At 38.7% G+C, this 23,343-nt stretch overlaps 2 protein-coding genes across 3 annotated transcripts; both read left to right on the top strand.

The window, feature by feature from the left end:
• The first annotated feature begins 527 nt into the window (after positions 1-527).
• Positions 528-22,223, top strand: LOC114537435. Of its 2 annotated transcripts, none has more exons than XM_028558468.1 (4): positions 528-664; positions 14,952-15,556; positions 16,077-16,192; positions 18,044-22,223. In XM_028558468.1, the coding sequence occupies exons 2-4, from the start codon at positions 14,959-14,961 to the stop codon at positions 21,839-21,841; spliced, it is 4,512 nt and encodes a 1,503-aa protein (XP_028414269.1). In that variant the 5' UTR covers positions 528-664; positions 14,952-14,958; the 3' UTR covers positions 21,842-22,223. The 2 variants fall into 2 exon arrangements, with proteins under 2 accessions (XP_028414269.1, XP_028414268.1); XM_028558467.1 differs by having other exon boundaries at positions 528-871; positions 18,044-22,222.
• LOC114537436 (G2/M phase-specific E3 ubiquitin-protein ligase-like) lies at positions 2,707-4,847 on the top strand. Its single transcript, XM_028558469.1, has 5 exons — positions 2,707-2,740; positions 3,184-3,428; positions 3,540-3,673; positions 3,931-4,202; positions 4,317-4,847. The coding sequence occupies exons 2-5, from the start codon at positions 3,198-3,200 to the stop codon at positions 4,574-4,576; spliced, it is 897 nt and encodes a 298-aa protein (XP_028414270.1). The 5' UTR covers positions 2,707-2,740; positions 3,184-3,197; the 3' UTR covers positions 4,577-4,847.
• Positions 22,224-23,343: the final 1,120 nt, after the last annotated feature.

Genomic DNA, 23,343 nt, shown 5'->3' with positions numbered 1-23,343 from the left:
TGAAGAAAACTGGTAATTACTGAGATTTCAGAGGAACACAACCACGAAGTGAATAAGGTATGAAAGTATGCCAAGATTAGATGACATAATTAAATAAATCCAACAAGTGAGGCCATAATTGCAATATCATTTATACTGTAGAAATCCTTCGAACAGCTTCCAGCACAAAGATGAGTGGGAGGGGTAACTAAAGAAGATGTCTCAAAAATTTGGGAAATGAAGGCTAAGTACTGGGTATGCAGTTTTGAATATCGAATGATTATAGGGCTTTCAATTTGCTTTATTAGGTGCTAGAGTGGAATTGTACACTGACGAGGACAAAAACTTCAAAGGTCTCTTTTATCAGGATGAAGAAATGAGGTGTATATTGTTGCCTTTCCGGAAATTCTATTGATCGACGCTACCTATAAATTGAACAATCTACAATTACCTTTATATGTGATGCCACGAGGCGCGAGAACGTGTTCTTCCCGCGCGCGTGGCCGCGCCTGCTCGCGCACCCGCGTGTGCCCACACGAACACAAACAATAATATGAAAAATTTTACAAATTACAAATTACATATCTTATTCGGCCGTACGCCTTACGGTATGCCGAGGATTCAAACATCGATTTCCAATGCGAAAATAACGTTTGTTGCAATCGCTTACTGTCCCTTTATACAGGTACGATTACAAGAATCGATAAAAACCTTTATTATTGCGACATTTGAAGGAAACATTTCGATTGCAGTACGAATAGCAAATCACACTCGCCTGTCACACGGCGTACTGTTCCAGTACGAATTACCACTTCGATAATTTATTGTGAATAGCTTTTCATTAGTCCTTCCATTCTGCCTTCATGATCTGAGCAATAGTGGGAAATTTAAGGTGAGTAATAAATCACAAAATTCAAGTAACTAGATGGCAGGAGCAAATATAAATAATGTATTAAAAATGTAAAATATCACCTCTATGTATACGATGGCCGTCCATGTCGATATATATCGGTCTTTGCGCCAGTCTTTAGTCTTAGAGCCAAACAGTGACTGACTATCCGATCGATTACTTGCCGTTATATTGTACTGCGATCGACATTTATGACGCGCCATGATGGACAAAAATACTTATTTTATGAATATGACACTTATTTCGAAATTATTTACCCATTTGTCCATTTATAAACCGATTGTAAAATTTAAACTAATTCTGAAACATAAACCAGTTAAAAAGTATAAATTATTCTGAAAATATAAACCTATTTTGAAATATAAACCATTTCACAATATAAATCAATTTCCAAATTTAAATCAGTTTAGAAATATAAACCAAGTTTCATATAAACTGATCGCGGGCTCAAAAATTACCGCTGAAAAGTTAAATCGTGGGCTCACTGTCATGAAATTGGCGGGAAACTGCCCTATTGTCCTGTTATGGCGGAAGAGTTATTCAACCGATTGATATCTGCTGTGGAAAATATCAGGTCCGCAAATAATACAAATAATCAACATCAAGTTCAAAATCGGGAAAATGAATCAGTAGAGAGTGAAGTCAACCGGTTATTTCCGAGTATTGGTGCGTTGAGAGGAAATCAGTCAAATGTCTCAAATCAAAGCCAAAGTTCAAATTCTGCTTCCGCGAATATCGAAGATGCAAATCAACCAGATCGTCTTTGTCGGTCAACCAACTTTAACCCCTCGCGAAGCTATAAGTCAACAAAGCGTGGAAGAAAGCAACTGCAAGGTAAAAAACGAAAACGCAGCGAAAATGTAAACACAGTTAGTGTCAAAGCCGCATGTTTAAAGGATGTCGTGATGCTACCGTCGCCCGACATAGATACTGTTCCTCGAGGTTGGAAGAGAGAAGAGCTTTATGAGAAAGTGCTTGCCCATTCGGCCGTTGAAATCAGCGACAATATGAACGAGCAAGATTTAAGAAAATTGATTGGCGAAATGTTCGCAGAACACATAGGTTCCTTCCCAGAGCCCAAGTTTTCTTTCGTCCGAGCAGTTGGAAACAAGATAATTGACCCAGGGTGCAAGGTTTATGATGGCAAAATAGTGAAATACCTGTCAAAGCAAGGGCCAATATATGTTCGTGCAACAAAGAAGATACCTTGCAGATTGAAACTACTTGAGGAAAATGAGCTAATGAGTGATGTTGAGAGCAGTGACAACGATTTCGCAGAAGAATCTGTTGGAGAACCAAAGCAGTCAAATAGTGGTGTACCTTCAGAAGTAGAAGTGATTAACAGCAATGATAATGTTATTGAGGACAATAATAATGACAATCTGTTGCTCATCTCACCATTTGAATTTAATGGTGATGATGTACCTTGTCAAAATGATGAAACAACCCTCCAGGTTATGGATTACATGCCCAACATGCACAGTGTCCTTTCCACGTGAAGAAATTGCTGTGCATGCAGACCGTTGTGCTGACTCAGCAGAAGGATTGTTGCCAAGCCATGCAACCTATGGCGAACTTGTGATGCAGGATGTTAATGTACCTGAAGTGGATTTCAATACTTCAGCAGAAGATATTCCTTGCCCAACCTCCATCACCGAATGTTTAACTAATTTGAGAAGAAATGTCAAACCTGAATTAACATCCATCTATGTCAGAAGAAAACGTCTGTGGGAGGACTTTGTTAATGTTACGAAAATTGTAAATGGTTCAAGCCACAAAATACACTAAAAGTAATCTTTATTGGGGAGCCAGCCATCGATGGAGGTGGCCCTAGACGAGAGTTTTTTACAGGTTTGTTGTTCTGTATTTGTTATGCTGTGGTTATGACTTCAATACTGTACCTTAGTTAAATATGCCTTACTGTTTATTAACTTTTCACCCATTTTGACACATGTATTCACTTGTGAACATTTTGTGCAATTCAGGGTAAAGAATGTATGGGGATTTGACTCAATTGAGTGCCTTTGCCTGCAAGGTTAAATCTGGCCTACATCAGAATATTGCCACTTATGTAATCACATATTGTTTGGAGTGTTTTGCCAAAATTAATCCAAAGAGTGAACTTCTTGCTACATCAAACATTAACCAACAGAAAATTATGGCATTTTTGTAGAACTTTCTTTCCTCAGATTATTAGTTTTCCACTGATTTTAGATATTATTTACCCTTAATTTGATTTGAAGTTTTTAGAACTGGAAAGTTATTGCTAATATTTGTTACAAATTTTTATTTAGAGACCTTGGAGCAAATGAAGATTCGTTTATTTTGCAATGGTGCACCTGTTGCAAGTACTATCTCACTTACTGAAGGCCTTTTTAAAGCTGCTGGTTTATTGATGGCCTGTAGCATTGTCCAGGGGGGACCAGCTCCTAATTTCATCAGTACTTGGGTTTATGACTACTTAGCATATGGTCTTCATCATGTGCCTTTAAGTCATGAAGATATCGAAGATGAATCTGTTAAAAGCATTGCAGTTAAGGTAAGTGGTAGCCTAGGTACATATATAGGAAATGGAAAACATTTATACATTGTTGTGTAGATTGAAGAAATGCAAATTTGTTGACATCAAAATCTGATTGATATTTTGTAGATTAACACAGCCAATTCCGATATTGAGCTCCAGCAGGTATTAGAGGAGGACAATGTCCTTACCGTTTTAGGCTCTGTTGGGTATAGAGGTATACCTTCACGTGAGACACTTGGAAACAAAGAGAAATTAATCAGGTAGACTATAACTATATAATATTATTATCAAATGTGGTATAACAACTGCCTAAAATAGACAAAACACTTCTTGACGTTTCGACCTGAGGGCCTCAAGGAGTGTTTTGTCTATTTTAGGCAGTTAATTGTTATACCACATTTGATGCCAAGTTGTTTGAAGACACTGCCACGCTGCTCCCTGGTTATATTGGATTATATATATATATATATATATATATATATATATATATATTATATATATAATTTGCTTTTTATAGATCAATTTGTGTTAATGAATTGTTGGCTCCAAGGATACCAGTTCTGAAGGACCTGGAGGAGGGACTTCAGCACTTTGACCTTTTATGCTGCATCAAGAATCACCCTCAACTCTTTAAAGAAATATTCACCCCAAGCTCCATTTATGATGTAACACCGGAAATGTTTATTGATTCCCTGAATGTGATCTATAGCACTCAGCAGATGTTAAAAGATAAAGAGGAAGATATTTTTAAATATTTTACAGATTTTGTTCTTCTTCTTGGACATGAAGGTATTAGTGAATAAAAAGCATTAACAAATTCTAGAAATCCAACCAAAACAATATGTTATTTAAGTTATTTTAAATTATTTAAGATATTTTAAATTCTTGTTCCAAATCTATCAGGCATTGATGAAGTTCCTGACCTTGCTTTGAAACACATGGTGAAGTTCATAACAGGAACCTTTCAGGTTCCTCCCATTGGTTTTCCATCAGCAATCAAACTTAAGTTTCTTCATGGTTGTTCAAATGGATGTAAGTGCAGACCTGTTGCATCAACTTGCTCACTAAGCTTGACATTACCAATTCATTCATGCAGCTCTCGTGAACTTGGGGAATTGCTGATATCATCGCTGACTGAATGTGGTGGATTTGGTCATATATAAGTGATTTTATAGAACTTGATGATGAAAACTATATTTTTCCTGTTACTATAGTTTTTTAAATGTTACTGTTACATTACATTATTCATACATGTTTTGCAGTTTTAGAGTGATGTGAACACAATATTATTAGTGTATTGGGTTAGGTTTTTGGCATTTGGAATGTATTAGGACCAGTGGCTTAGCCAGCCTGAAGATATTTAGTCCTGCTATGAAACTTTTAAGTCATTATAATTATTCATTCCTTTTGAAATTGTTGTTGTAACAGTCTGTGAACACCAAAATATTAATATAGTGGACAAATCAGCAGGCTAGCTGTGCTACTGATTAGAACATTATGATAAATAAATTGTGTTCCTACAAATTGTTATTTTGTTTAATCTTTTTGTTCAATCACTTTCTGACTCACTTTCTAAAGCTCCAGTAACAAATGCAACTGTTCTTTGATATAACTGTATGCCATTTTCATTGTCCTCCATTAATGGGGAAATTTGATCCTGAAGACTTTGGATTTCTTCCATATTGAGCTCTATGGTTGATGCTGGAACAACAACATTATTATTTGTCTCAATTTGGGGCCTTGGGCCATGATCATCAATCCCATAGGTAGTGAAATCTGTGTTGTCAACATCAAGAACATCGTGCACAACTGTATAATTTGATTCAGCAAATCTATAAAAACCAGCTGTCCATGTCTGTAGAGGGCTTTTATTTCTCTCTGTCGACATTGGATGATTATTCCACTGTGATGTAAAATAGTCCAATGCCCGATTAACCCGAGGGATGTAAATGTATTGCAGCGAAAAAAGGTGTACCTCGTTGTCTGGGTCAAGGAGTTCGCAAGACTCCATGAAGTAAAATAAATTGTGGAAATACTGTAGGACATAAGCGAACACATCCCTCCACATTCTCTCAATGCGCTGATTGTGTATAGATCTTCCTGTAATAACAGGATTTACTGAAACACCATATTTATGAAGCATGTACCTGGCGACATATACATTTTCTGTTCCATGATCAGTGCGAATTCGTCTAGGATGATGGTAAGTGCCTACACTATTTTGAAATAGCTCAAGAACTGTTTCAGCCTGATTATTGTTTGAGCACTTGAGGAAAATGACAACTCTTGAGAACCCATCAACGCAACCATGAACAACCATCCTCCACCTGATCAACTTATGGTTGCCATCAAAATGCCTATTGAAAATAGGGATCTCTTTAGCAAAGATCGATCAGTATTAATGAAAATATTTCTGAGAATTAAGTTTAGACTTAGTTTATAGTCATGTTGCTTGATTTAGTCATTGGAAAACAATTAAATGGTTAGGTTATAACTATGTCAAGGTACCTTTGTGAACATATTTTATATCATATAAGTAACAGAATTTGATTAAACTACACTCACCACAAGGCATTAGGGGTGGGGACGCTATAAACGCGTCGTTGTATTGATGTATGTCTTCTAAGTTGCCGACTGACAGGATCTATCCTGTTAATAGAAGCACGAATTCTGGCCCTTTGTATTCGTACATTTTGTGATAGGAGTGCACCAGTCACCATTCTTTCACCAGAATTTGGAGAGTTTGTCAGTATCCCACCTACCATCCTATCAAGTTCTTCGTCAGTTATATTGGAGTAGCTATTCGAACAAACAGGCAAGCCAGACTCTGCACGACGACGACTCAATGTTTTTGCAGAAACACCTAACATCGTCGCAATATCTTTCCAGGAGAAATTTAATGACCTTAGCCCCACAATTTGACTTTCTGGTATTAAAAACTTTGGTCTCCCCCTTCCACCACCTCTCTCGGAACATGAAACAAAACGATAGTCTTCATCAAGAAAATTCTCAAGTCTTTCCTCAAGTATATTATTCAATCGTTGCAGCTCAACAACAAGACTGCATATACCATCGAAAATATCGCGACTAATAAGAGTATGTGATGACACAACCATTAAACCGTCAATGAGTGCATTGCATCGTTGCTGTAAAACAATTGCATAATCATTCTGTGCTGTAAACAGATGTCTTTTCAGCTCAATTAATACGTCTTTGCCAAGCAATAAAAATGATAAAAAATTGTTAAAGAAAGCATATTCTTCACTGTTTTCCATTAGAATTGTACTCACATTTTTATACTCAAAACTCAAACCACTGATTTCTCAAACGCTCTATTTACAAGCGTCTGCGCCCGCAATTTAACTTTTCAGCGGTAATTTTTGAGCCCGCGATCAGTTTATATGAAACTTGGTTTATATTTCTCCTTCGTACCTTCTCCGACTGATACTCGCAATACTGGTGCAGATCCGCGGCCGGCAGCGGTCTGGAACCCACGTTTAAATTTTCAGACATGCGCACAAACGTCCTCTCTTTTTTCGTGGGCAAGCTTCGGTTTGGAAACTCACTTGAAAAGCTCGGTTTTAAACGAGAGAAATTTCCTCAGAACTTCGACATCCTTTAGCAAGTTCAACAAAATGACATCGCACGAGGTGAGTGGTATAAACTCTGTAAATTTATTATCTATTTTAGTGGAATTTAGTTGATATTTGTGACGAAAAGCGTCTTGGATGGAGCTACAAACAAGATTATTTTATATCGAAAGCAAACAAAGCAATGGATCGCCCCAACAGGTGCCAGCCTCGTTGGGGTTTGCCATGTACTGTTCAGAGTGCCCGCTCGAACAGAATATCGTTGAAAAAAACAACGAAACATGACCTAAATTTCTCGAAAAAATTGATAAATATAGAGGCTCGACAAAATTGGCGCGAAATAATTTCCGCCCTCATTTTTTTTTTCCGCCTGCAGGTAACCGCCTCGCAGGAGAGTGAATTAGATGCTCAGGGTACCAGCCCGAACATCACAACACATACAGCAGAGCACATACGTAGTATAGTGGATGAGCATTTGACGACATCCCTTAGAAAAGTGCTTCCATCTCTGTTGAAAGAAGCTTTTATAGCCAACTCAGAGAGTATGCCTACACCTCAATCTGTGGATGAGAGAGGTGAAGAATCACAAGAAGGGCCAAATAACTCCACATCAACAGGGTCTCGCCTGGATCGTTTTTAACAAACTATAAAAGAGAGTGTTTTATCTGAACCGATATTAGAAGTGATTAGAACAGCCTTCTCAAAACAATTAAGTAAGGACATATGGTCAGATTTGATGGAAAAGTATCCACAAATAAAGGGCACTGAAGAGATCCTAGTTGCCCCCACTATGGAGACTGGAACAAAAGAGTTCATGCGCCAGAAATTTGGCCATTCCAAGACAAAAGAGGTGTTTGCATTTGATGAAGGGCTCGCCGAAAGACAAGCGCCCTTTCTGACCGTTGCCCGTCCAATTGCAACAGCCTTAGAAAAGCTTGAGGCCACTGATGTTCTGGATGATGAAGGCAATGAGTCGGGTCCAGACCCTGATGAGATCAAAGGTCTATTGGAAGACGCATTAGTCCTACTTGGCAATGCGAATGTACGTCTCAACCAGTGGCGCCAGAAGAGATTCTCAGAGTACCTAACTGATGTTGGGAAGCGCACCCTCAAGGCTGGCATCCCAACCGACAAACACCTTTTTCCTGACCAATTCCACAAAATGGTACAAAGTGAGCATGAGCACTCTAGTACAAACAGCAAGTTGGTTGCAACACCATCCCTACCACATATGACGGGCCAGAAGAAGCCCTTTCGTTTCCCTCCCTAGAATCGAGCAGAACAGCGATCCTGGGGGAAACGAAAATGGTCCTTACGAACCGGACCAAACTATCAGAACACGTCTGGGTACAACTCCTCTTCAGCAAAGTCCTCCACAGCCAAGCGATTTCGACGCAACGCGGGCACAACCAATCACAGCTGACTACAGCATTCCTCAACTTCAAAACATACTTCCGCATGTGTCTACGCCAGCGGGGCGTCTAGTACATTTTTTAAGGAACTGGGAAAAACTGACATCAGACCAGTTAGTCTTACAAATTGTAAAAGGTTACAAAATTCCACTGAAGTGCACACCACATCAGTGGAGACCAAGGGTAACAAAAGGAAATTCAAAAGAACAAACAATATTGCTAGAGACGGCAATACACGAACTCCAAGGAAAAGGAGTATTGAAAGAAGTGAGCAAAGTGGCGGATCAGTACCTATCGACACTTTTCATTGTGCGACAGAGAGAGAAAAATCGACCAGTGTTCAATCTGAAATCACTGAACAATTGTGTGCAATTGGAAAAGTTCAAACTGGAGGGCTTAGAAATGGTTCGGAGTCTTCTCAGACCTGGAGATTACATGATGAAACTCGACTTACAGGACGCATATTTCATGGTCCCCATACACGAGAAACACAGAAAATACCTAAGATTGCAATTTCAGAACAAAACATACGAATTCCAGTGCCTTCCATTCGGTTTGTCATCGGCTCCGAGAGCCTTCACTAGATTGTTGAAGCCAGTTGCGGCGGTGTTGCGTTCATCAGGAATACGGATAGTAATTTACCTGGACGACATTATGATCATGCACCAGAATCAACAAGAAATTGCCAGGATTTTCAACATGGTTCTTGTATTATTGAAGAACTTAGGATTTCTAATCAAAGTAGAGAAGTGCTCCCCATTTCCAACACAAGAACTGGTATTCTTAGGAGCCCTCCTAGATTCCAAGAAGATGACCATGGCGGCCCCAATAGAAAAACTCCAAAACCTCCAACACGAGTGTGCCAAAGTGACAATGAAGAAGGGCTGTTCAATGCACGAATTGGCTGCAATGCTTGGCAGGATGAACCACATGGCGAGAATAGGCATTCACCCGGCTCCCCTACATTACCGTGCTTTACAGAGGACATATATCACATGTCTACACAAGAAAGGATATCACACACGATCCCAGCAAGTCCAAGTTTCTCTGAATTCCCAAGCATTAGCGGAGCTACATTGGTGGACTTCGCGGGCGATGTCAGAACAGAACGGTGTAGCACTTCACCTTCCACCGATCGATTTGACAATTACAACGGATGCTTCAACCAAAGGTTGGGGAGCAGTATGCAATGGAACAAAGACTGGGGGAGGTGGAGTATCAGCGAAAGCAGCTATCATATAAACTACCTGGAACTGAAAGCGGTGTATCTGGCAATTCAAGCCTTTGTCAAGGAAGAAGTGAAAACACCACGACATTTGAAACTCTTGATCGACAATACCACTGCAGTGGCATACATCAACAAAAAAGGGGGCACGAGGTCTCCACAACTAGCTACTCTAGCAACGGAAATTTGGACATATTGTCTATCACGCCAGATATGGGTTACAGCAAAACATCTTCCAGGCTTGATGAATTTGGAAGCAGATTATGCATCCAGGAACTTCAACACCCACACCGAGTGGACGTTAGATCCCGATATCTTTCAGAAAATTACGACCCGATATTACACTCCGGAAGTGGACCTCTTTGCGTCGCGCCTCAACCATCAGTTACCCATGTATGTAGCGAGATATCCAGATCCCGGAGCTTTAGCGACCGATGCTTTCTTGCTGGTTTGGAGCCGTTGGACAGTCTTCATCCATCCACCAATAGTTTTGATCCCGAGAATCCTACTTCAGATCAAACGAGACAGGGCGACAGGGCTACTGATTGCCCCGAATTGGCAGGGCCAGCCTTGGTTCCCAGATCTGATGGAAATGCTGGTGGACTATCCAGCACGATTGCCAACACTTCCGTCGACCATATATCTTCCGTTTGCTTCGAAGGAAGTACACCCACTGTGGAGAACACTTCACCTAGTGGTTTGGCCGATTTCCGGACTCGTCTCGAAACAGCGGGAATTCCAGAAAAAGTGTGCCAAATTCTCATGGCATCATGGAGAGGATCTACGCAACAAAGATATGAAGGACCATGGAAATTATGGTCGAGCTGGTGTATTCAACGGGAAAAGTGTCCCTTTTCAGCCCCTTTAAATGATATCCTCGAATTTCTTGCCGAACAATTTAACCAACGTAAATTGGCATATAGAACAATTGGCGTTTATAAAGCGTGTATTTCTCAGTTACATGATCCTATTGAAGGAAAACGAGTCGGTACTTTGCCTTTAGTTTCAAGGTTTATGAAAGGTATCTTCGAGTTACGGCCTCCACAACCGAAATTATGTTCGATATGGCCTGTGTCAAACGTATTGTCATACTTCGCTGAACAGGAACCTTTAGATGGTCTGTCATTGAAAGCGTTAACTCTGAAGCTAACAATTTTACTGGCATTAACTTCGGCTGCTCGGGCACACGAACTGGCGGCACTAGATTTAACTTGTGCCCTCCTGATACCGGATGTATGCGAATTCACTATTCCTATACACGTAAAAAACGCGCGGCCATACCACCCACCACGGAAAATCGTATTGACGAAATACAAAGAAAACCCAACAATCTGTGTGCTAAACTGTCTAAATCACTATTTGATCCGTACGAAAGATCTTCGCAACGGGAATCATCTGTTGATATCACATGTGAAACCGCACAATGCGGTAGGTAGTCAAACGGTTTGAAGATGGTTGTGCACAGCTATTCAGCAAGCTGGTGTAGGTTTGTCTTTTAAAGGACACTCGACTCGAGCAGCTGCAACCTCAGAGGCCGCAGATTCCGGTATTCCTTTAGAACTCGTGCTAGAAGCCGCTGATTGGTCATCAGCTAGGACATTCGAGAAACATTACCACAAAGAAACAACGCAGGGAAGATTTGCACAGTCAGTACTGAGTTTATGTAGTGACTAGTTACATATGTTCTTAGAAATTAATTGGTTTATAATAAACTGTTATGTTTGACAGAATTTCACTCGAATCATTAGATTTCAGTAGAAATAACCGTTATACATCTGCACCAGTATTGCGAGTATCAGTCGGAGAAGGTACGAAGGAGAAATAAAATTTCCCCGGAGGGTCAGGTACTTACCTGAAGGGGAGATGTAGTTCTCCGAGGACCTTCGAAGACTGATATGAGCAATACTGGTTCCCCTACCGAGGTGGTCATCTTTACCACCCCTCCCAGCTACTGAAAATCTACCACCTCAGCAACCACTCATAAGAGGACGTTTGTGCGCATGTCTGAAAATTTAAACGTGGGTTCCAGACCGCTGCCGGCCGCGGATCTGCACCAGTATTGCTCATATCAGTCTTCGAAGGTCCTCGGAGAACTACATCTCCCCTTCAGGTAAGTACCTGACCCTCCGGGGAAATTTTATTTCTAAACTGATTTAAATTTGGAAATTGATTTATATTGTGAAATGGTTTATATTTCAAAATAGGTTTATATTTTCAGAATAATTTATACTTTTTAACTGGTTTATGTTTCAGAATTAGTTTAAATTTTACAATCGGTTTATAAATGGACAAATGGGTAAATAATTTCGAAATAAGTGTCATATTCATAAAATAAGTATTTTTGTCCATCATGGCGCGTCATAGACATTTCCTTTTTAAGTTATTAGCATTGTCGTCTTATTTATTTCAAACTTCAGCGTTGGTATTGCGTATAAGACTGTCTAAACTTTATCCTCTGACGCGATAAAAGAATTAGAGTATATTAATCATGGTTTATCCAGAAAACTGATGTTTACATATGTTGTCTGTTACTTTAGAACTGATAGCTGTTTAAAATGTTAAAAACGATTGTTTTTATCACCGCTAGACACCAACTTTAGACGTATGTATAGGGCAATGATTACCATTGTGAAGGTAGCCGCAGATTGAACCTCAGATTAACTTTCGAAAAAACCCCAATGAGCCACGTAATAATCTAATTCAATCAATCAGAAATGGGGTAGTTGCTTTAAGTGACCCCTTTTGAAGTGTATCATGATTCCTAATTTTACTAGCTCTATAGCCTAACATATCCAACCATAGCCCTTCATAGCACTCCATAGGCCTTCACAGGCCTCCAGGCCTCGATAGGCCTCCTCCATAGCTCTCCACGGGCCTCCATAACCCTCCATAGCTCATCACAGGCCTCCATAGGTGTCTATAGGTCTCCATAGGCCTCCATAGGTTTCCAAGGGCCTCCATAGGTTTCCAAGGGCCTCCATAGACCTCCATAACCCTCCATAGGCCTTCATGACACACTATAACACTCCAAAGGCCTTCATAACACTTCGTAGGTCTCAATTGCCACCTACAGGCCTCATTAGGGCTCCTTAACTTTCCGTAATATAAATCTCGATATGACCATTGCTTTTCCAGCACTGACTGATAGGTCAAAATTCACTGTCTCACTATACCTTTGGTATTATATTTTCAAATAAGAAATTTGAAGTAACTTAAAATTTTTATGAAATTGTGTTAATTATTATTTGTAATCACCTCGAAATTTATACTAATTCTGAAATAGACCTCACACCTCAGTTTTGATAAATTTTCATGCGTGGGTAATTTCTTATACCAAACTCCAAACTCTGACAATAATACATGCTCTGACAAGAATAACTACAGTAATTTCTATTTATTCTGAAGTCAAACACAGTATATCTCGACAGTCAGAAATCTTCTGTGGACATGAGAAGATTTAGTTTTTTTCATATTTTGTCATGTCAAACATTTGCCTCTCATTTTTTAAATTGTTTAATATGTTTTCTATGTCCATCTTGCTGGTGACTTTGTATTTTCTTTTCGGCAAAATAGTAAGACAAGATATGAAAGTAGAATGAGCCCGCTAAACAAAAAAGGAATAGAGAGTAACATGTTTCACCAAAAAATGGGACAATCAACAGCCTACTGTCTTAGAGCGAACTTTAGATTCTAGTGCATATCAGAAGGGGTGATATTCATGAAAAGCTATGGAGGCCTAGGGAGTGCTATGGAGGTCTATGGTAGTATAGAGTGCTATAGATGCCTTTGGAGGCCTATGGAGTGTTATGGAGGCCTATAGAGTGCTATAGATGCCTATGGATGGCTATGGAGCCCTATGGAGGGTTATGGAGGCCTGTGGGTGGCAATTGAAAGAATATTCAGAGGCGCTAAAATGCCAAATTTTGTTAGCATGCTCCAGGATTGGTGTCATGCACGAAATATAGATAGATATGGTGTTATGCAAATATATATCTGTCTTCGCTCTTTTTAATAGTAAACGTAGCATTTAGAGGCATCTCGATGATCTACATGAAATCATCTAAATATTTCCACCGACTTTTCCAATCCTTTGGCAGATCGTTAATCGTAATCAGAGATAAAATGTGGCCTTCGACGCCAACATTAACCTGTTTGTAACAGGAGGTGGAACTTCATGCAATTTTCACTCTTTGCTTTCTTCGGTCCGATAATGTCTTACCCACTCACGAAGCATAAAAAACTAGGGAGATTTGTGATGAAAGCTCCATTGGAAAATCCTTAAGAACCTGCGTAGGCAAATTATCTGGACCCGATCCCTTGTTGCGTTTATGTTTAGATAGTTGTTTATGACTTCCTTAGGTGGGTATCCAATATTTCAAGGCGATTTCTTTAGCCCAAATCGTCGTTCGGTCCTATAGAGAAAGGCACCAGATATGGGAGGCTATTATTAATAGACAAAAAGTAATCGTTAATTCTGGTGGCAAGCTCTGTAGGATTAATTTCTATATTAAGTTCAATTAAACACTCAAAGAGGTTTTTTGTAGAACCACTAGTGACTTGCAGGAGGTTGCATCATCATAGGTCTTTACTTTACTTAAAAAATTAACTTCGAAGACGATTATTAAATCGGTTGCCTGGATTGAGGCTCTTATCTCTGAGGTAATCCAAGATTTGTCATTCATGATGTTTACTTTTCTGATTATCTTTACTTTCTATTGTTATATACAGGTCTATTACATAATTCAGTACAATCACATAGTTTATCAGAGCACGAGGAAAAGGCTCCAAGAAATGAAAGATTAGTTGATGCTAACCCCCTTCCAAACCCCACTTGTTTCCATGATCTTCCCGTCAATCACACTAGATTAGATTAGATTAGATTAGATTAGGGTCTTCTACAGATTACAAGAGTTTTAGGTTACTATAGTATTTACTTAATGGCTCGTAAGATCTTGTAGCGACATTTGTGAACCGATCTACAATCCCAACGCATCTAACCATACATCCAACTATAGAACAAATATTTTTAAAATACACTGAAAATCTACCCTGCTAAACAAAGCGTACTAGTTTTGACATATTCGTATTTTGTGCTACTTTGAGCATGTCGTACGTAATATCAGCATTGAAATTACCGTTTGATTCGGGGTTATGTTTAACCTGGAACTTTAGATTTTGACAGGAAAAAAGTCAAAATCCTGTTATGTTGGGGGCAGACATCTGGTTGTCTAGCAGTTCATCCCTAGTTTTGAGGTTTTGCAAAGGAAGTTAAGACAGAATGATTTCTTAACGGCTTATGCTTAACTTTTAGAACACTGATGGCAACTTCAATTTCTAATGTATCCGATGGAGAGAGAAGATGGGTAGTTGTGGGTATTTGTCTATCCAAGGTTCTTGCACCTGCCTTAAGAAACGTTCTTGCAACTGAATTGCAGAAGTGGTATAATCAGTTGTGTCAGCCACCTGATGAAATTGACAAGCAAGTTTATCCTAGAGAGAAGAAAAACCTATCACCTTCAACACTTGCGTTACAATACAAGAACATCAACAACAATCATGTTCACAAATCGCCAAGTCGCTACGACTATAAAGTTAACGACGCTTTGTCTTTGGCAAAGTTGTTTGTGAAACCATTTATGGCAATGTTTACTGGTTTTGATGATACAATGGATATGTCTGCAATTCTGGCTGTGATGTGTGAAGCAAAACCATTCACCCTGTCTGGTGCAGCAGCTGATGCAAAGAAGATGAGGTCTGATATACGAAACAAGTGGGCTCATTGTAACTTCTCTGATTGGACCAAAGCCATGTTCAATGCTGCAATTCACGACATGGAGAGTTTGTTAAAAAAGATGAATATGTCAGTCGCTGATGAAAAAAGCTTGTGCGATGATCTAAAAAACTGGCAGCACAAAGGTTTGTTAATAATATTGTATTTAAAACATGGTTGGCGGTATTCACGTTGTATAGTAACATTCAAAATACCTAAAAGGAAGCGTGTTTAATTTACTAATCAAAATAGCGAAAGAGAATAATACTGTATTTATAGACCAGCTTTAGGCTTTGAATCGAGATTCACCAACAAAACATTTGTTTTGGATGGTGAGAAATTGTTTCAGTTGCTTCCGAACTTGTTTCAGCTGCTTCTGATATAAGCATGCCTATAGGAAACTATTACGACTGCTAAGAAAATTAAGGTGGTAGACATAGCTTACCTTACGAAACAAATATCCATGTTAAACTTTACAAATATCAAAGAAACATAAAACTTGTATAACGTTTAATGCAGTGAGATAATATTACAAACAAAATGTGAAAACGAAAGTAAAATTACAAACAAATGTCAGGCATTCACTAGTTTCTCCCTCAATTTCTCCTCGTTCTACTGAGAAGGATGACGATTACATCATTGACAGTGATTGTGAAAAAATTTCAGGTTTGGCGTTGTGTTTTGGACAGTCTGTTGATTCTGAACTTTTAAAATTGGTTACAAATGAAGTTTGTGAACTTCGTGGTTCTGTGAAAACATGGAAGTTTGAAAGTGATACGCAGGTTTGTGAATTTAAATTAAAATAAAAAAGAGATTGTATGCGTTTTTTTATTCCTAGCCTACATGCGTTCATCACATAACATAACATGCACTACCGCAATTCATTTTGAATAGAAGATTGTAAGCTGCATATCTCCCCAAATTTCTCAACATTTTTTTTCTAGGTAAATTAGCTTGTAGGTACACCACGTCAGTATTTAATACTGCAAAGCTTTCGGTCCGCTTATCCGGGTTGTAGCTCCGCATGGACTTATGATCATCGCATTAAATGGAAAGATGCAACCATTTTAGCGAATGTAAAGTATACCGTCTCTCGTAAAATGAGAGAATCTATTTAAATATATAAACATCAAACTATCGCCCAAGAGGGAAAGCCACTCAATAGTACGTGGCGTGCTCTTTTCTGTCACAGAGGAGAGATGGACAGAGAGTCGACTCTTCCGATTTAATGTTGAAACGAGTGTTCTCGAGTTTTGCCTAATATCACGTCATTCTCACGTCATTTCCACGCGTCACGCAACCACCTGATTCTCTTCTGGTAAGCTCTTTCGGCCAAATTTCAATACAAAAGTATAGAAAAAACGCTGTTCGATAGGTGAAAAATTGATTTTTTTTGAACTGGGTCGGATTATCTTCATTTTGGACTAAAATTTTGGAGATGAACGGCGAGTTGTTTGTTTTTTTTGCTTTAAATAATCGTGCTGTTTTTAAAAGCAATATTAAAATCCTTGTTTTGTAAGTGAGTTCTGATTACCCTTGTCGGCTGCCATATTTTTACCCGAATTGTCAAATTGTGTTTGCCAAAGTGAATCGTTGTCAGAGCTGCTTTTTTACTGTTTGTCAACTAGCAGGCAGAGCGTTTGCATATTTGTGGGACAACAATATAGGACGAATTTCAAAGAAAACTGCTAAATTCGCGTTTGAATTTTAAAATATCGACAAAATACATTACAAAACATTACAAAACAAAAAAGAGTTTTAGGCGTTATATAATTTTACCTCGCAGAGGATATCAGTTTTTTAATAATTAATACCATTTGATGATACAAACATTCAATGAAAACATTGATAATTATGTATGTTTACTTCTCAAGCAGAGTTGCTGTTCGATTGCACACTTTTTCAGTCATTTTTCAAACTTTTTTATCAAATTTTCACCCAGCATATCATCCCTGGGCTTTCTAAAGAAAATATATTTTAGCTCTTACCTTACACTACAAAAAACGTTTGGAACATTTCAGGCAAAGCGGTTAAATTTTTTTAAATTGCATTTTTTCTGGCAAAAATTCCATTTTTCCTTATTAAAAATGTGCTCGGAGCTTACCAGAAGGGAATCGGGTGTAAACGCTAATCGGGACGCGTGGAGCCGCGTGTCGACTCTCTGTCCATCTCTCCTCTGTGTTTCTGTGTTCGCTAGCTAGATACTTGTCTAGAGCGCGCGCATTAATTATCATAATTGTTTCGTCAGTGAAACCGTTTAATTAATGGCGCAAGCTAACAAATCACGACGAACGTGATATTTAAGTGACGTGTAGATGTGTATTCAGGTTATTGCCGTATTACACTGAAGAAGGCCCGGGTTAGCGGACCGAAAGCTTTGCAGTATTAAAATTAATACTTACGTGGTGTACCTACAAGCTAATTTACTTATTGATGTCGTCATGCATGCAAACATACAAGAATATTATTTTTTCTCTTTCTATCGAAGCATTGGTTAGTTATTTCCTTGTTCCTTAAGATAGGCTATACAAGTTTTATCAATCAGTGCATGTAATCGTAATTCTGAAGATCCACAAAGTATTGCATAAAAACTTTGCAAACGTGACAGTGACAGCGGCAGCGTACTTTTTTAGATTGATGAGTTGTCCGACAATCTTGGGAAAATATATTCTAGCATGAATGAAGAGTTACGAGAGCTGACCAGGAGAATTGAAAGATGCGAGAAGTTGGAATCAGAAAATTCAAAAATGCTTAGCCTACTTGACAACAAGTTTAGCAAAGAACTCTCGCAATTTTCCAGCAAACAAGATGAAGAGATTCCTTACGTTTTTGATGCTCCCAATAGAAACAAGTATTTCTCTGGTCGAACTGAAGAGCTTCAAGACCTTCAACGTATTCTAAAGCAACACGATACTGAGTTTGCAAAAAAAGCTTGTGTAGCTGCAGTCTGTGGTATGGGAGGCATTGGAAAAACAAGTCTTGTAACTGAGTATGCTCACCAAATGAAGAATTATTACCAAGGTGGTGTGTATTGGTTCTCAGCAGAAGATGAAATGTTCTTTGAGCAGTCTGTGAATGACACTGCTTTGAAACTTGGTGCTTCGCTTGGAAATTTCGAGTTGACGTTGACAAATACACTTATAAGGATTAGCAAGACAAGTAAACCATGTTTAATCGTCTTGGATTGCCTGGATCAACTGAATATCTCCCGCAATATACTAAAATTTCTTTCCATCGTGTGTAGACATAGTGCCTCAGTAGCTGTTGTTTTGATGACCAGGAGAAACAAAAGTGTGCTGGTTGAAGAAGTTTCAAGTCTACACGAAGATCGCTGTTTTACTCTGAAATGTCCGAATGTCGATGAATCCAAGCAGTTCTTATTTCTTAGGACTGGGTTGATAAACGACCAAAACGCAAACAGTATCGCTGAAAGTCTCGTTGAGGAGCTTGGAAGATTACCATTAGCTCTAGAGCAAGCAGGTGCTTGTATCAAAGCGCTCAGTTGCAGTTTGTTCGAGTACCACGAGCAGTACAAGACAGAACGCTTAAAGTTGTTAGAAATACAAAAAGCCAAGCCAGCATCATTCTATGAATCATCGGAACGACTGGCCATTCACACGACCTGGTTGTTAAATATCAAGCACATCAGAGAAAGCTCTAATGGTGCTCATGCGATCCGACTTATGAATGCCTTCGCATTTTTTAATGCAAATGAGATTGAGCCAGAGTTGGTGAACATCGGTGAGCGCCCGATTGAAGACAAAGAATTTCATCATTGTATGAACTCGCCTCTCGGTCGTCGTCAAGTTGTTAAACTGTTGACTGATTTCTCACTTTTCACATACGTCAATACGCGCTCTATCACTGTCCATCGCGTAGTGCAAGAATTAATCAGAGAAAATCTTGATCCTTGCGAGATGAAAGTTGAAAGTTTTGTTGATGCTGTCCGCTTGCTTTACTTTGCATTCTCCCAAAGCACATCTCCAAGAAATCTTGCGGGTAATGCCGGTATTGAAGAACGCTTCAGAGCTTTTGATTTTCCCGCTAACCCTTGTTGTTATTATTTGTGGTCTAAGCTTTGTATTCATGCTTTGCATCTTGAACAACAATTTGAAAACATACTTCAATATCTTGATCAAAAATGTGCAGAATCGCTCTTTGTCCTGGAAATAAGCAAAATTGTTTATGAATGCGCTGTCTACCTGAGTGCTAACATGAGGCAAGAAGCGGCTAAACGCACATTAAATTTTGCTTATCGAATAATAGATTGGATTCCTTTACTGGAATATAACACGACGGTGGAAAAAGGTTTATCCGATGGCTCATTATTTCCCCTTGATATTCCTCTGCCAAAGTGGATTAAAATATTAACAAGAAAATGCTGTTCTCCCCCAATGATATCTCTGGAACGTCTCGATGAAAAACCGAATGTGGTGACTGAGATTCCCGACACTAGCCAGTTAGAGGATAAGATTGAAGAGCTTAGATCGGAAGGAAATAAGAGTTTCAAAGGAGGTCAATATAAAAAAGCAGTCGATGCTTATTCATCCGCCATAGATATTAGTAAACAGACAAATTCCTTTAACCCAACGTTGCTTACTAACCGTGCTTCGGCTTACATCAAACTGAATCAGGTCGAAGATGCTTTGAATGATGCTAATGAGTATATTTTTCGACTCCCAGATTGCTGGAGAGGTCATGCTAGAAAAGCTTTAGCACTACTTGGTGAGAGAGTCAGCGCTGAAATAGCGGCCGCTATCTCTTATTATAATTTCTTCGTAAAATGTGGCAAATGCCTATTTTCAGAATACCGACCATTCACAGAAGCCTTCCATGGTTTAAAGGAACGTATTAGTATTTGTGATACTGTATCCCAGTTAAAGGCCGTACTATGGAATAATCAGGAATGCCAACGTGTAATAGTTCTTGGCTCGAAAGAGTATTATTTCATACCAGATTCTTCTCTGTACAGTCTCGTTGTGAACAACTGCATCATGGTTGGTGCAAATCCTCATAGTTCTGTTACTTTAAAATTCGAAGGTCTTTCTTCTTTAAAATTGATGCGGAAATGTATGTTTACGAATCTTTCGTTCGTTATTGACAAAGGTCAAATTCTAGCTCTTCCTTGTTCTTGCGTTAAAATGCTTAATTGTAATTTTACTTCCTCCAACGAGGCTTCTCCACCTGTTGCGGTTCTGGGTGCGTTAAATGCGGAACGATGTAAGTTTAATAACTGCCGAGCAGGCGGGCTACTCTGTGAAGAAGACTCTGGCTATTTGTTAGTTGATAACTGCACATTGTCAGGTAACAGGAAAGCTGGATTGGAAGTTCGTAAAAGTGGAATACTGGTGGCGAGGAATAGTCAAATGCATAACAATGGTGAAGATGGTTTAATGGTAGGAGAGACCGCAGCAAAGTGCGAAGTATTTGACTGTCAAATTTACCAAAATGCTCGCGAAGGAATTGCAGTTGTGGATGGCTCGAAGCGTGTCACTCTCGTACGAAATCATGTTTTTGAGAATGACGGAAGTGGTATATTTGTAAGGAACTCGGACGTTGATATGAGAGAGAACAAGTTCTTTGATAACGAATCTTGGGGTGTTTGGTCGCAGACTAATTCTTGGTGCCAGGTGTCTATGAATGAGATCTTCCGTAACAAACGTGGTGGAGTTCGTGTTGGAAAGAGGCTAAGTGGAAAAGAATTTCCTTGTTCTGTAGTTAAATTGAACAAAGTCTATAATAACTTTGGCCCTGGTGTTGTTGACACTATTAACAACTTCGAAGACAGCCGTCTTGTTGGAAGCGATACAGACGTATCTAAAACTCATGGCGATTACAAATCTGCAAAATATGATGAGAATGTAGAATATAATAACGAGGAAAGAATTATTTCCACCAAACCAAATTTGTCTCCATCATGGTGTTCTGGGTGCTTTGGAAAATGCGAAAGTTTGAAACTCTGTGGGAAGTGTTTCACTGCAGGCTATTGCAACGCGGATTGCCAAAAAAGTCACTGGTCAAAACACAAAAAATTGTGCCCGGTTTTAAGAGAGAAATCCAGCTTCTTGATCAATTCTATGAAGAGATTTGGTTTTGACGGGTTTGTTAATGTTCATGCGAAAGATCTTGCAGAAGTTGGTCCAAACTATTGTCCTCCTCCACCACGAGATGGTAAAAGATTCATTGTTAAATTACAAACAAATTTTGAAACCGTGGCATTTGGTGAACGGCACATGCTTATGATTTATGACCGCAGTCTTCATTTGCACGAAAGCATTCAAACCGAATTCATTGACCGTCTTGTAAATGAATTTGGAGTCCTCTGCGAAAGAAAATATGAAGAGAAAAAGCTTTTTCTTTTCTGCGTATACGAAAAGAACGGAAAGCCTCGATTGTTTATCAATCAATTTGCCGACTTTCAGAAATGGTAGGCAGAAGACTCTTTATATCTTTCGTAAGCAAGCTATATAAAGCTTCATTTAAATTGAACTAAAATATAATTATATTTCAGAACAGTCGTCTCGATATAACTATGTATTACCACTTTATTTCACTCAATATTACACTTCAGGTCGCAAGCGGCCCTCGCATAATCTGAAATTATATATCGTTACTTAATTAACTATAGAATGTGCAAACGATTAATAAATTATATAATGTGCAAACGATTAACGCTAACACAGGCTACGGGATATAGCCGCCCAGAAGTAAATTTTGCACCGTAGACGAACTGGCTTAAACACTATAAAACAGTATACTTTAACAGTATACTGACATTTGTATTACTTATTACTTAGTTAACAATTTCAAATCAATTTTTTCCCCGGCAGTATGCTGACATTTGAATTAGCTACTTATTACTTAGTTAACAATTTCAAATCAATTTTTTCCCCGGTTGGACAAAAAGCCTGATGAGCTTTCTCACATTCAGCCCGCCCCTGCCTGCATGAATTAGAATATTACGTTCCGCCGCTTTTGGGGCCGGTTGTATAAAGCCCGTTTAGCTTAAACGGTGGATATAAGTTCAAAATAGTAACAATAGTAAATTTCGCTTGACATTCCCTAGTATTTATCTTGAGAATTTGTAAAAAACATGCTGGCGTCGATTAAATCATAGCTTTTTCCAAGCTTCGCTTTCGGTGATATATGAGAGATTCGTTCCTCCACGATAGCAATTCAGGCCGGGTGATATATCCGCATAATTATAATAGGACTACGAACAACCACGCATTATTGCCAGGGTGAAATGGAATATTTCATCAAAAATTTCCATATCCTGAAGAAAATTTTAAAATATTATTTCCGCAACAAGAGTACATTCCGCTTGATAGTCCCTGTTATTTTATGTTCAGAATTCGTAAAAAAAATCCTGGTGAGTCGTGTACGATAGAACGATCCCTTTCTGTTGCGTTCGGTTGGAAAGAAGCCTTGCATATGGGCAGTTTTTATATAGTCTCTAATAATATAATTGTCGTAATCGGTAACTTGCAAACGAAGGAAAACCCAAAGTCTTCTTTCAGCTTTCCAGCCCGAGTTTTCCTTATGAAATACCTTAAATATTTATGCCTCTGTGACGTCAGAAGTCAGGACAATAATGGAGCGAATGAAATTTCACCCATGGAATACCCATGGTATATTTATATCGTGAAAACAAATAGCCAAACTTTGGAGAAATGAATAAGCCATAGTTTCTCGAGAGTTGAATATATGACGAGGAAAGCTACAATTATAAAAAGTATGCTTTTTAAACTTATTATTCCGGCGCAGTGTAAAATCGGCAAGAAAATAAAACTGCACAAGAAAATAAAACCGCACAGAAAACAAACGTACCTGTACCATCAAAAAGTTATCTCTATATAATATGTCAATTAAAAAATTAACTTCGGATAAATGCTTGTATGCAAATGTATAATCATATTTTTTATACCTTTAG

Source organism: Dendronephthya gigantea, unplaced genomic scaffold (genome assembly GCF_004324835.1).
Source record: "Dendronephthya gigantea isolate DGI-Jeju-01 unplaced genomic scaffold, DenGig_1.0 000157F, whole genome shotgun sequence".
Lineage (NCBI taxonomy): Eukaryota > Metazoa > Cnidaria > Anthozoa > Malacalcyonacea > Nephtheidae > Dendronephthya > Dendronephthya gigantea.
Note: the sequence above shows the minus strand (reverse complement) of the source record. Positions and strands in the feature narration are given on the sequence as shown.

Excerpts from the sequence above, each read along its gene's own strand:
- LOC114537435 (XM_028558468.1), top strand. The coding sequence starts at position 14,959 with ATGGCAACTTCAATTTCTAATGTATCCGATGGAGAGAGAAGATGGGTA. Across the intron at positions 15,557-16,076 it reads AAAAAACTGGCAGCACAAAG|GTTTGGCGTTGTGTTTTGGA; the intron begins GTTTGTTAATAA and ends AAAAAATTTCAG. Across the intron at positions 16,193-18,043 it reads AGTTTGAAAGTGATACGCAG|ATTGATGAGTTGTCCGACAA; the intron begins GTTTGTGAATTT and ends GTACTTTTTTAG.
- LOC114537436 (XM_028558469.1), top strand. The coding sequence starts at position 3,198 with ATGAAGATTCGTTTATTTTGCAATGGTGCACCTGTTGCAAGTACTATC. Across the intron at positions 3,674-3,930 it reads AACAAAGAGAAATTAATCAG|ATCAATTTGTGTTAATGAAT; the intron begins GTAGACTATAAC and ends TGCTTTTTATAG. Across the intron at positions 4,203-4,316 it reads TCTTCTTCTTGGACATGAAG|GCATTGATGAAGTTCCTGAC; the intron begins GTATTAGTGAAT and ends CAAATCTATCAG.